Raw genomic sequence first — 14,797 nt, forward strand, 5'->3', positions numbered from 1 at the left:
AAGAAACAATTTATAACAAGATTTAAATGTAAAAATGTAGTTTAAGAAATTTTTTTTTATTTATTAGGCTTGCTTTGTTTATTAGGCATATAAATTTGATAAACTAAGCATCAGTTATACTGGAAGTTGTGGAGAGTGTTCCTCTGCACAGACAGAAGCCCTTGGACTCTGAAGAACCTAGGCACAATGCGGCGAGGCAAATTTCAAAGAGGGGTTCATGAAGCCCTTGATCCTCGTATGAGAACCTACTGCAAACAAGACACACATCTTCAACTGTGGCATCTGTTACCAACTCAGGGAAGACATAGCTGCAGGAATCACAAACATTGATTTCTGCTAGTATCACAAATGATTTCTGCTGGCATCTGCAGGAATCACAAACCCTGGCTTCTGGTGGAGGAAGAGAGATAAGAGAGCCCAAAGGAACAGATCACTAGCAGCTGGGCTCTCTTATCAATGACCAAAGGGGACTTCGCAGGCCAGGAGTCCCCAGTTCAAATGCCTTCAGGGCCCAGGCAGGATCCATACAGGAAGGAAACTTTGGGAGTGAAGCGGTCGGAAATGGTGGTTCCATCTACTGGGAGCATCTCCACTCAGACCGGGGTGATGCTACTGTGAGGAAATGCAGCTTCAGTGTTGCCGGATCTCCTCCTTTTCAAGAAAAGCCAGAAACCTGGATCATGTGAATCATGGGAAGTTTTAGATTAGGGCCACCAATTCAACTTAAAAAACAAAACCAAAACACTGTGGGGCCAAACAGAACACATCTACAGGCTGGTTGCGGTCCACAGGGAGCCAGTTTGCAACCTCGGCCCATAGATTTGGAGCACATCCATATAGTGGATATATGTGAAAGTTTGCAAACATTTCCCTCCCACAGGAGCTTCTTAGACACTTAGATTTGGGGCCACATAGCTGAAAAGATGTGATTGATGGTAATAGCCCAGCAAGAAATATTAGCTGCAAAATGCACGCATATAATTGAATGAAATAATCTGTTGCATGTGGCTGGTTAGTGTCAACTGCTTAAATGTCAAAAAGCAACACACGTTTTTTATTTCCATCCTTGCCAGAGCCAAGTTACATATTTGTGATTAGCTACCAACATGATCAGTCCTACTAAATTCCTTTGCTGTGTTCCCAGGCTTTATAAATTAGGATCAGTCATTCCCTCGCAAAAAATTAAACAGAGAGAGACTAAGACTGCCGGTCCAAAAAAGACATGAGTCTCAAGAGAGCCTTGTCACACCTTTCTGAAGCTTTCTCACATAGCGCAGCACAGTCTCTGGTCTGCAGGGTCACACCACAAATATTCCCTGGTTTCTCAAAGATAAGAGTAAATCCAAGGCCTGTGAATGCCTCTGACTCATAGAAAAAATCTGCTCATTTTCATGGGTCTATTTGTGTGTTATTTTAAAACAACTGTGATGTGACACGTGATAGCAGGAGGAACTTAGGCTAGATATTAAGAATAATTTCCTGACTAACAGACCGTGAAACATTAGAGTAGGTTACAAAGGAGGAAGTGGAGGCTCCCTCTCTGCAGGACTTTTTTGCTACGGTAACCGCCTGATTCTGTTGCTCAGGTGCTATCACTGCTATCACTGGTGAGGTGGGAAGGTGGTGTCCACTCCGTCATGCTCATCTCTCTTCATAAGAGCTGCCACAGATGGGGTGGCAACCCGCTTGCTGTCTTGGGTCCTTTATCTGATCAAATCCTCATCGAAACCCAATCAGGTAAATCATACCCATTTGACAGATGAGGAAATGGAACCTCAAGAGAAATGAAATAACTTGCTCAGTTTCATCCTATTAAAAAAATGGCAGAGCTAGAATTAGAACCCACCCCTGTGTCCAAGGCGTTTCTCTAAGGCCAGGCTGCGGCAGGTCCCCGGGCAGAGCACACGTGGCTCCCTGTGGGGAAGAGAGACCGAACAGCAGATTCAGGCAAGGGGAGCATTACGCAAAAGAGTTGTGAGAACATTGCCGAGCCCCAAAGAGGAAGCCAGGGTCAGGAAGAGAGATAAAATGCCAACTGGGTAAGTGACAGAGACACAAAGGGCAGGGCAGGTCAAAGATATCCTTCCAGAAATGAATTTGCACAGACTTGGATAGTCCAGGAAGTGAAGGCAGTGAACAGGGAATTCCTTTTAAGCAACACCCAGCTTGTGCTGCCCCGCCCAGCTCAGATTTTCCTTGGTGACTCCTGACTTGCTAACAGTGCCCTTGGATAATTTTCATTTCCCCTACTCCCCCAGCAATTTTCTGTGATATACAGGAGCTGAAACACTGTTTCCAACAATGACTGTGCGGTTTAGTCCAGTGCTTATGTCCCACGTTCAGAATACCTGTAACCAGGTAACTTTCCTTCTCTAAAAAACTGTCCCTGTTGTTTCTGCCCTGTTAGGGCCCAGGTTCCTGGATTAGCATCATTGCCACAACAGAAGAGAGGGCAGGTAGAAAATCAGTGGGTCCCTACAGCCTCCATATAGTATATGTGAAGCCACATCACCTTTCCTACTTAACACTTGTGGCTGAAAAGGGTTTGTGTCTTTACTGCAAAAAAAAGCAGGTCCAGGCCAGCTCTGGAGCAGGGGTCACCTGTAGCCTGTAGACTATTTCAAGTTACCTGGGTCCTTCATCCCCTCTTTCAAGAGTTCATTACCTAAACTCCAGTATGGCCCCGGAAGCTCCAGGCTGCATGTTCTGAGAGGAAATCTAAGGAAATGAATACAACCACGGGGACACAGGAGAGCAGATTCCCTTGGGCTGGGCTTCCAGCTGCTCCACCAGATCTGAGACCTAGTTCCTTTAATTAAACTCAAAACTTCCTCGAAGCAGAGCCTCAAACCTGCCCTGCTGGTCAATGCCTTCGGTTGGCCAGGGCAGTAAATCAATGCAAGAACACACCTTCTGGAAATTATTTCTCACCCTGCTCCTCACCCACTGTGAAAAAAGCTAGAACTGACCTACCTATGACTGCAATGAACAAGCAAAGTTCTCCCAAGTCTTCTAAAGTTTGGCCTAGGGATTAACACAATTCTGGGGAATGCTTTGAATTTTAGACTCATTCGGTTATTCCACAGTCATTTACTGAGGACATTCTATTTTCTGTGTGCTGAGTGAGAGAAGTGGTAAAATGCTTTAAATATGTCCGAGCCACAGACCCTGCTCTCTAGTTGCTCAGGATGCAGTAGGGGAGATTAAGCATGAACTCGATAACAGTAATAGAAGGGAGAAAGTGCTGCGTGCCATAAGAGAGAGAGCCAAGGACTAGTCATCACTTGTACTTGAATGGGGCTTTCTGAAGTCAGTTTCCCTAGATGATCTCATTTGATGCTCGGCAAACCTGCGGAGGACAGATGCCATTTTTCTCATTCAGCATCCTTTCTCCCTTCTGGCAAAGGGACCCTGACTTCTCAGTGAAGAACCTGCACCCACCCACTCTTCCCGTGTGCTGCTGCCAGGGTTGCACCCCTGGGTCTGAGGCAGAACAAGTCTCCTGGGCCCCAGGCAATCCAAGCACCAGGTTCTCCTAGCCATAGTGACCACCTTGGGGATGGGAATGTGACCCACTGAGAGCAATGCGAATTTAGCTGGGACTTCTGAGAAAGGGGTTCTCAAGTTTGTCTGCTGGACTTGAAGCACAAAGGCTGTGGGTTCTGGGACTGCTGCCAGCCATCTTGCCACTCTGAACCTGAGCCTGAAGGTGACAGAGCAAAAGGCAGAGCTGAGAGAAGGAGAGATACAGACTCTTGACCAGATCGTCTGAGCTTTGAATTCACCCATGCCTGAAGCCATCTCTGTCCCTAGACTTTTCACCTACATAAACCAATCAATGCTCTTTTGTCAGAAGCCAATTTGGTTTGGGTTTTTCTGTCACTCAAAACAAAAACAGTCCAAAAAAAAAGTGGAATCATGAAAAGCAGTCACACTGGTATGTATAAAATAGATCAACACAGCACAGCACAGGGAAATATATTCGATATCTTGTAGTAGCTTATGGTGAAAAAGAATATGAAAACAAATATATGTATATTCATATATGACCGAAGCATTGTGCTGTACACCAGAAATTGACACATCATAAACTGATTATACTTCAATAAAAAATAATGCAAAAGGAAAAAAAAGCAGTCACAAATGAGGTTTGAAATAATAAATAGATGTTGCTGTAAACTGCTAAGTATATGGTCATTTAATAAGCACTGTATGAAACTAATAAAGCATTCCATTCATTCATTAACTACTTGGGGAAAAAAAAACAAAATAGTCATAAACAACATGGTCCTACTGTATAGCACAGGGAACTATATTCAATGGCTTGTCATAACCTATAATTAAAAAGAATATGAAAAAGAGTAGATTTATATATATAGTATAACTAACTATATAACTGTGCTGTACACCAAAAACTAACACAACATTGTAAATCAATTATACTTCAATTTTAAAAAGTCATAAAAGAAACTTTAACTCTATGGGATAGATATTTGATCTCTGCTTTATATATGAAAAATTGAAGTTCAGGCAGGTTAAAAAAACGATAGCTAAGGAGTAGCAGAACTAGGTTCTCATATCAATTCAAAAATTTAGTCCTTTGCATCACAGCTGCCTCCCTTAGTAACAGAAAACCAGAGGAAGCACAGATAACTTTAGACCAGGAAGATTAGCCAGGCTTCACAGGAGCACCGGTTGAGCTGGACTTTGGGAGACAGGCTGGATTTGGCCTGCAGTGATGGCAAAAGAATTATGGGTAAAGAGCTCATCACAGGCAAGGTCATGGAGGTGAGAAAGCTCAGGGGTAAATGGAGAACCACAAACACTCTGGTTTGTCAAAAGCACGGGCTACATAAGAAGGGTAACAGGAAATAGAGTTAGGAACATAGGGTCAGAATGTTTGGGGAACTTGAACTTTATCCTGAAGGTCAGAAATTCCCAAGCCCCACTGTATTGAAGACTGGCTTCAACTGACTGGAGCTCAGTTTGGCTAGCTTAGTTATACTAAATCTTGGGGATGAGGTTTATTAACACAAAAAAAAGAGGATTTAAAAGACCCAGTGAGGAGAAAAAGTCAAATTCTTGGCTTTGAGTTCCAAAATAGTGTCTTGAAACCAAGGCAAGCTGACGGAACTGAAGCAGGACTCACCACTCGCACGAAGAGGAATGCTGGATAGTTTTTTCTTAAGATGTACCTGAGACTGAGGAAGGGAAATTCCCAGGTGCCAGAAATCAAAAGGGAACCCAAAGTCAGCATGGTAAGCAGAATGCAAAGCTGAGAAAAAATAGGCCTTAGGGATTACGGCTGGGTTTAGGGGGTTTTTGTTTAGTTTTGGGTTTGTTTTTGTTTTTGGGGGGTTTTTTAAGTAATGGGATTTTAATGGGGCCGTGGCAACAGAAAATGAGGCCTTGAGCCCTGACAAGACCTGGAGTTGAAGCAAAAGTCCTACCTTCTCCCTACAGAAGGACAGAAGAACTCTGCTTACCAGCCTGGAGAAGGAGCAGGGAAGTTTGCCACTAGCCTGGGCCACAGGCAGAAAAAGAATCATCGATGACAAACTGGAACCCAGGCCTGTTTCTGCACTGGTTTGGGACCTGAACACACATTACCCATCAGGTGTGGGTCACATAATATTGAGAAAAATACAAACAAATTCATACCTAGACATCATGGTTTAAAAAAAATCAAATATAAGAAACAAAAATCTTAAAAGCAAACTGTGGAAAAAGACAAGTAACTACAAAAAGACTAACAGACTTTAGCAAGTCAATCATCAGCAACAGTAAATGCCGGAAGACAAAGGAATGTCTTAAGATTGCTGATCTATTGAGCTGCAGAGGACAAGGAGAATGAGAATCAGGAGAATGCTGGGTAGCCAAGCAAACAGTGATGTTTTAAGAACGAAACAGTTATATCAGAAGCTGCCAATGGCTAAGTACAATTAGGACAGGGAAATATCCACTGGGTTTGGCAGCCTGGGGGTCGGTCATCAGTGCCTTTGACTTAGCAGTTTCAGATGAGGGCTGGAGGATAGAAAGCAGGTGTGAGGAGATTGAAGTCAACACAAGGAAGTGAGTTTTTATATCCAAAAGATCCCTTTAATTGAAAAATACATAGCCTGCCATGACATTAACAAAAATGATTTTTAAAAGGTATAGATGGACCCTTACATATATCCACAAGCCAGAAATAAAATAGAATCACAGTAAGATCAGTGGGGCTGATGTCTCAGGCTCGTGGGGCTCTAAGTCTAGAAGCTGGACATTGGCAGCTGGGTGAGCGTTCAGCTCTGAAACTCACAGCTTGATACCAGAGGCTGCTGTGGGCACCACTGCTTGTGAAAACAAGTTGAAGAAAACAGCTGTCAATCTGTGGACTCTGGCTTTGTTAGAGCCTGGGAAGGTGAGGACACCTTGCTGGCAGAAATTGTCAGGTTGTCTACTGGCCCTTGACTAGATCCACCATATTCCTAATATCTGGGGATGGAGGATTGTGACCCAAAGCCCTGGCTCCAGGTGGAGGCCAGAGGGTTGTATCCTGAGAAGGGATGAGAGGAAAGTCAGAAAGAGAGAAATCAAACAAAAACAAATCTTTTCTCATACAAAAAGAGCCTGCAAACCGTAATTCCAATTCATATGAGAGAACCTCCTTGGTGAGAAAGATAGCCCTTGAAATTAACCATCAGATCAGAAATTTTCTCAAATTTCCACTGGAAAGTTGAGAAATTTTCCACTGGAAATTTATAAAAGCATATAAAAAGACTTTACAATAAATGTTGAAAATGTTCAGAGATGAATGCATGCCTTCCATTTCAAAAGGAAATTATTAAGCGAAAATAAACTGAAATGAAGCAATATGAACAATAACCAATTAGAAATCCTTGAAATGAAAAATACCCTAATTGACATCTAAAAGGCCATAACGGGAGAAACTCTAGATTTGAAAATGCTCAAAGAGTAAATTAGAGAATTCGAAGAGAGAACTGAGGGACTCAGCCACAAAACAGAATGAGATAAACAGAAACAAACAGTATTAACAACATGGAGAACAGATTTCAAGGTTTAAATATCTATATAATAGGAGTTCCAGAGAAAGAGAATCAAAAGAAATGGCGGGAAAAGCAATATTTGAAAAGAAAAATTCTGTTGTTGTTTTTTTTTTCCAGAATTGAACAAAAAGCTTTAGGAATGAAAGAAATTTAGATTCAGTCAAATTATTATCCAAGGGTATTAGGGGAGGTGAATCTCAGCATATAAAAACAGAAATCCTTACCATTCACAGGCGAAGGACCTACTTCTGGATTTTGACTCTAACATGTACATTTGATTACATTTTAACATCTCTGAAATCATGATGCATGTTACAATCAACTGGCAATTTTTAGTTTTAGTTTTGTTTTCCCTTTTAAAATAAAAGTAGATCTTTATTTGCTTAGTTTCTATGTCCTTATCCGAATGTATCTTCAAATGTTCCATCAGCTATGTAAATCTCCTCTTAAGTGCACTTATTACCTTTAAGCATGCTATCTATCCCATCTACTTAAAATCTCTCTGGAACTTTCTGACTTGTTCCAGTATGAGCTTGTTGTCCTCCAAGCCTGCACCATCATCGTCATCTTGGATTCTCCACTCACCATCCGTTTTGGGATTTCTTTTACCTCTCTTGTGATGAAGACTTGAGCTCCTAGTTCCCATTCTTCCTCCCTTTTGGTTTATCCTCTTGTTTTAGTGGAGCAAATTCTCCTGTTGTGTCCCCAAAGTGCACTGGAAGTGACATTTTGGGAGACTTTGCACGTCTGAAAAATCTTTTTTCTACCCTTACTTGATAGCTTGGTAGGGTTAGAATTCAAAGTTGAAAATAATTTTTTCCTTAATATTTTGAAGGCATTTTTCAATTGCCTCCTAGCTTTCCATAAGAAAGGTGAGAATTCAGATGTCTTCTGTTCTGTGAGGCTTTGTAGAAAACTGTTTTCTCTTTGAAAGATTTTAGGAACATCCCCTTGTCCACACTGTTCTGAAATTTCTCCATGGAGTACTGGTTTTATTCACTCTGCCAGACTTTTAGTGGACTCTTTCAAACTTTATGATGGGACCTTCATTCCAACTCCAAGTCTTTCCAAGTCCAAAGCCTCATCTCCTATTGCCATAATATTAAAAACTCGTCCCTTATGCTGTACACCAGAAATTGACACAACATTGTAAGCTGACTATATGTCAATAAATATATATATCAAAAAAAAAATCCTTAGCACCTGAGACCTATCCTGTCCCAGCTTCAAATTCTGATCACCATACTAGCTTTGGTCTCCTTTTTTGGTTTCTGCCACCTAGAATTTCCCTTTCTTGCTTTTAAGCCACCTTGGTGATATCATCTTGTCCCCAAGCCTTAAATACGACCTGAACATGACAACTTGAAAACTATATTATATATCCAAACAGACTGCTCCAAACCTGCATATTCAACTGCTCCTTGATATCTAATTTGTATATAGCCAATAGAAATCTCAAACTTAAAATTCCAAATCAGAACTCCTGACAATCCCCCTAGCCCTGCCCCTCCCTCAGTCCTCTGCTCAGTAAAGGGCATTCTTCCAGATGCTCAGTCTGAAAACCTCAGAGTTATCCTTGACTCTTCTCTGTCTTACTCCTGCATACAATGCCATCAGCAAATCCTCTCAACTCTACCTGCAAAACATATCCAGAAACCAGGAAATACTTACCATCTCCATTGCTAATCCCTTGGTCCAAACCTCCATCATGTCTTGCCTCAATTCTTAAAATAGCTTTTAATTCAGTGGTGTTGGTCTACCACTTTGGTACCCCTGCCCCCCAGGGAACTCCAGCTACTGTATTCATGTCCTTGAATGGTTCCTCCCCTCAAATCTGAGTTGGCCCTGTTCCCGCTTTAAGTAAGAGGATGTGCAGCACTGGTACTTGCCAGTGATGAGCCTAAGCCTTTAAAGAAGGCCTGGAAGCCTTTACTTCTACACTTTTGGAAGCCCTGTGCTACCATGTAAGAACTCTGGCTCCCCTGTTGGAGGGACCACATGAAGAGGGAGAGGCTATAAGACCACCTAGAGGTGAACCAAGTCATCCAGCCAACAGCAAGGGCCAAGCTGCCAGACCCATGACCCCAGTGTTGCTGTTGCAGCCAGACCCCGCCTGTCTGTGAACACATGTGAGTGAAGGAGCCCTATGGGACGTTCTAAGCCCAGCAGAAATTGCTAGCCCTGCTGTGCTTTGTCCGAATTCCTGACCCACAGAACCAAGAATAATAATAAAAGTTTGTTGTTTAAGCCTCTAAGTTGGATAGTTTATTTTGCCCCATATATAATCTAAACTCTAGCGTCCCTGCCTCCCACTTCACACACCACCCCTTCAGCCTATTCTCCACACAACAGCCGGGAGATCCTTTTAAAATCTAGGAGAGATCATGTCACTCCTCTGCTCAGAATCCTCCAGGGCCTCTCATCTCACTCAGAGTGAAAACAAAATCTTTACAATGGCCTACAAGGTCTCAGAGGATGGCAAACTAAGGCCAGTGGGTGAAATCCTTATACTGCAGAGGAAAGAAGACTTCACACTTTTTAAAAATTGAAGTATAGTCAGTTACATGTCAATTTCTGGTGTTCCGCATAATGTTTCAGTCATACATATACATACATACATATATTCATTTTCATATTTTTTCACTATAGATTACTACAAGATAATGAATATAGTTCCCTGTGCTATATAGAAGTAATTTGGTTTTTTTAAGCTATTTTATATATAGTAGTTAATATTTGCAAATCTCCAACTCCCAATTTATCCCTTCCCACTCCCTTTCCCTCCAGTAACCATGTTTGTTTATTATGTCTAAGTCTATTTCTGTTTTGTAGATAAATTCATTAGTGTCTTCTTTTTATTTTTCTTTTGGATTCCACATATGAGTGATAAAGGCTGTTTAAAAATTAAGAAGAAAAGGAAGACATGTGACAGAGACTTTGTGTGACCTGCAAAGCTTCAAATATTTACTGTCTGGCTCTTTACAGAGAAGTTTGCCAAACTCCGCCCTACACAGTCTGGTCCCTTGGTGATCCTTAGTCATTCCCTTTGCTCACCAAGCACCAGGCCAACTGGCCTTCTGGTCATTCCTTGCAGTTTCCTGCAGTTACTCCAGCAGCCAGGCATGCTCACGCCCTGAGGCTCCTGCTCCTGCTCTTTTCTCTGCCTGGAATGTTCTTCCCTCCAGATATTTGCCCCACTAACTCCTCTTCATCTGTCAGGTCTTTACTCCAATAACCTTCTCAGTGGGGTCTTATCTAGACCACATTACTTAAAATTACAACCCTCCTGTATACATTCCCTAACTGTCTCGGCTTTTTCTTTTTTTTTTAACTTTTTTTTTGAAGTGCAGTCAGTTTTATTTTTTCATATACCACATATTGCTAATAAACATTTTTTACATTTTGTTGCTGTTGTTTATTCTCTATATTCTCCAACTAGAATGTAAACTCCACATGGAAGGGAACCTTTGCTTTTTCACTGATGTATTCTCAGTGCCTAACACTATTCCAGGTGCATTGTAGGTGCTCAGAATGTCCTTATGAGTCATGAAAACCATCACTTTCCTCTGTTTTCTGCACAGCACTTGTCACTAGCTCTAGATGCCATATTGAGGGGTTTGTCCTTAAACTCATGAGATTGGGGACCACAGAACAACACTCAACAGATAAGTATCCAATGTAATATTTAGTCAGTAAACAGACACCGGCCACTGATCCTTTAAAAGAGTGAATGGGAAGTGAGGAGGTGGAAACACAGGAAGTTGACAACTTTCTCAAGAATTTTTGCTGTGAATGAGAGTGAAGAAATGGGATGGGGGCCGGGAGAGCACATAAGATTGAGGAGGGTTAAAAATGGGGATACAGGAATAAGCAGGTTGACTCAAACATAGCACAGGAGAAAGGAGGGGATAAAGGAGCAGAGTTCTCCAAGAGGTGAGAGCAATGGGAGGCAGAGCATAGAAGGAGAGGCTGGCTAGTGATGGGCAGAGATCTCTCTTTCTACAGAACAGAAGGGAAGAAAGAACCACCCCCGGCAGAGTTAGAACCTCCTTAGTGGGAAGATGAGGAAGTTCCCATCTTCTGGTTTCTACTTCCTCAGTGAAGTGTGGGAGGTGAGGTTATCTGCTAGAACTAAGGGGTGAGCAGGATATTGGAGGTTTGAGAAGAGAGGACAGACAAGGTGTGGGGCAAGTCAGAGACCCTACAAGGGAAATGCAAAAGGACCACCAGGCAGTAGTGGAGGGCCCACTTGGAGTCTAATCAAAATTTAAATAAAACCAGTCAGCCCAGGCAGTGACTTCTCTTGAGCAACATCCAGTTACTTGGTTTCAGGGGCAGAAGACAGAGTTGAGTTGGATCAGGGTGACTGTCGCAAAGCAGTGGTTCTCAGTATGTGGTCCCCAGACTAGTAGCACCAGAATCACTGAAAACTGGGAAGAAATGTCAAGTCTCAGGCCTCACTGCAGACCTCCTGAATCAGAAAGTCTGCGGGTAGGGCCCAGCAGTCTGTGTTTTAACAAGCCCTGCGGGGGGCCTGATGCTGTGCCCAGTCAAGTTTGAGCAGCGCTGCAATAAAGGGAAAGAGCAGGAGCTGGGAATAACTGTATCGGCAGACTAGAGAGTCTAAACTGGAAAACAGAGGAAGTAAAGGCACGAGGGACTGACCGATAGTGATAAATTGGTGGGTAGGGGGGTCAATGTCTTAGAATATTATGTAAAGAACTATAGCATGGCGTATTCATTTTCATGGCTGCTGTAACAAAGCACCACAAACTAAGTGGCTGGAAACAACACTCACTGACTATCTCATAGTTCTGTAGGTCAGAAGTACAAGGTACAATGTGGCTCAACTGGGTCCTCTGTTCAGGGTTTCATAAAGGCTGAAATCAGTGTGTTGGGTGGACTGAATTCCTTTCGGGAGAGTCTAGGGATAAATCCCCTGAGATGATTCAGGTTGTTAACCAAAGTTCCTGGAGGTAGAAGGTATGGATGGCGAAGTAGAAAAACCTGAGCTCACCTCCTCCCACAGGCACACAACTATCTACAAGAACAACCTGAAGACTAGCAGAAAAGAGCCTGCATAGTTAAAGACAAAAGAAGGAATTACAATGACATGGGTAGGAGGGATGGAAACATAGTATAGTCAAGACACATTCCCCCAGGGAGGTGACCCACAAACGAGGGGACCATCACAACCGCAGGAGTTCTCCCTAAGGAGTGAGGGGTCTGAGCCATGCATCAGCCCAGAGGTACTGCACCAGGAAGATAAGCCCCTAGAATATCTGGCCTTGAAGGCCATTAGGGCTTGCGTTCAGAGAGCCAGAGGGCTGTAGGAAAGAGACTCCACTTTTAAAGGGCATGTGCAAAATCTCACACGCTTTAATTCCCAGGGCAGAGGCTGTAATTTTAAAGGATCCTGGGTCAGACACACTTGCCGATCTTGGAGGGCCTCCTGGAAAGGCAGGAGGCAATTCAGATCCCCTAGGGACATAGATGCTAGAAGCAACCTATTTTGGGAACTTGTTCTACCACCAGGAACTGATGCAAGTGACATTTTGGAGTACTCCCTCTAGCTTATTAGCTATGGGGGCTTACTCACCCACCAGCTGGTCAGCACCAGTCCTGGGACCTCCAGACCTCACAGCCTGCCCCACCAGGACCTGGTCTTCCAATCAGCATGCCAGCACCATCCTCAGGCTTCCCAGGCTATCCAACCATCCGCACAAGGACCCATTCCCTCCCACCAGTGGGCTGACACAGCCCACACAGGGGGCACCCCTGGAGCATATAGCTCTGGTGACCACAGAGGCGTATGCTGCTGGGCCCCATAAGCCATCTCCTACATAAGGCTACTTCTCCAAGATCAGGAAAGTAACCATCCTACCGAATACATAGAAATAAACACAGAGAATTAGGCCAAATGAGGAGACAGGAATATGTTCCAAATGAAGGAACATGACAAATTCTCAGAAAAAGATCTAAGTGATGTGGAGATAAGCAATCTGGGTAGAAAAAGAATTCAAGGTAATGATCATAAAGATGCTCAGGAGAAGGGATGACATGATGAGAAATTTAACAAAGAGTTAGAAAATATAAAAAAGAAACAAACAGAACTGAAGAATACAATAACTGAAGTAAAAAATACACTAGAAGGGCGAGGGCGGAGGCGGCCCCGGCAGGCGCTAGGGGAGCGGGGCGGGCGGCCGGGCGGCCTCGGCCCCCCGGTAATCGCATCTCTTCCCAGCGTCTCATCCGCAGAGGGAGCAGTATGTCCGCGGAAGTCCCCGAAGGAGCCTCCGCGGAGGAGCAGAAGGAAATGGAAGATAAAGTGACTAGTCCAGAGAAAGCTGAAGAAGCAAAATTAAAAGCAAGATATCCTCATCTGGGGCAAAAGCCTGGAGGTTCAGATTTTTTAAGGAAACGGTTGCAGAAAGGGCAAAAATATTTTGATTCTGGGGATTACAACATGGCTAAAGCAAAAATGAAGAACAAGCAGCTTCCTACTGCAGCCCCGGATAAGACAGAGGTCACTGGTGACCACATTCCCACTCCACAGGACCTTCCTCAGCAGAAACCATCTCTTGTTACTAGCAAGCTGGCTGGCTGGCTGATTAAAAGAGCTGAACTGCATGAATCTTCTAATTCCTGTTATTTCTCCTTACTATGTTACTTCTCTGCTTTTTATTTCCTTTCATTCACTAAGTCATTTGAGACTGACGGCTTTGCAGGTAGCGGTAGTGTGTGCTGCTATTGTAAAGTAATACACATGTGTAGGGTTTTTTATTAGTTTAACAGTGCACTGATGAAAAGAACATGTTAGAGCAACATAAAGTAATCAATCTACTTGAAAGTAATTGTATATATTACCTAACTCCTAGTGTAGGGCTGGTTCCAACAAGTAACAAGCAAGTTTTACAATTTTAATGTTTTGGCTTTCTTTAATTCATCTTAATTACAGCTTTGTATGTTACTCTTATTTAATATAACCTCTATTGTATTGATTTCTTCTGTATTTTTCCTTTGGATTTTGTAAAACAGAAGTTTAAGACCACAAGTTAGAAGAAAGGTCACATATTTCAAACACATAGATGGGGCTCCGAAAGATTTGTATCCTGTGCTTGAACTTGAATGGCCTTAAATCTGTTTCAGCTTTAACAATAGAATTTTACTTGGGCAATATTTGCCCATTCTGGTGTAACTATGTGACTCTCGTGCTTAACAGCTGCCGTTGAAGCTAACATTCTTATTCAGCTCTGTAGTGTTAGGATACCTTTTGTTGTTGAAGATGTGAATGAAGTGTGCATGTGCATTGACTGTTGAATTCACTTTTGTGCCATTTTTGTAAATGTAATAGTTTTGCACAACCTCTCACAAATGTCTCTATTAATTTCACATATTAAAAAGTAGATGATGTGCCAACCAGAAGCACAAGAGTTCCTACACAAAACTCTGTATCTCATTAGAGCTTTTGTATAGAAAGTAGTTTACAGTCATGGGGTCATAGAATACCAAACTGAAATCTCTGCTCAGTCTGCCGCAGACGTAAGCTTTTCCATGCGTCACTAATAATCCATGACATCCAGTGGCCTTGTGTAAATACGACATGTTGCTTAGGCATATCTTTTGTCCTATGCAGAACACTTCATTTTGACTTCTATGAAAATTATAATTCATGTAATTTATATAAACTTTTTTAATATAGAAACTTTTTACTTCCACAGTCAATTTTGGGGACACTAGAATAAAAT

At 42.6% G+C, this 14,797-nt stretch overlaps 1 protein-coding gene across 1 annotated transcript; it reads left to right on the top strand.

Annotated features, from left to right (window-relative positions):
- The first annotated feature begins 13,212 nt into the window (after window positions 1-13,212).
- Window positions 13,213-14,420, top strand: LOC116147152 (cAMP-regulated phosphoprotein 19-like). The gene has a single exon (XM_064492578.1). It carries the CDS (start codon window positions 13,318-13,320, stop codon window positions 13,834-13,836), a length of 519 nt encoding a protein of 172 aa, XP_064348648.1. The 5' UTR covers window positions 13,213-13,317; the 3' UTR covers window positions 13,837-14,420.
- The last annotated feature ends 377 nt before the right edge of the window (window positions 14,421-14,797 follow it).

The sequence above is a fragment of the Camelus dromedarius genome, chromosome 12, assembly GCF_036321535.1.
Source record: "Camelus dromedarius isolate mCamDro1 chromosome 12, mCamDro1.pat, whole genome shotgun sequence".
Taxonomy (NCBI): Eukaryota; Metazoa; Chordata; class Mammalia; order Artiodactyla; family Camelidae; genus Camelus; species Camelus dromedarius.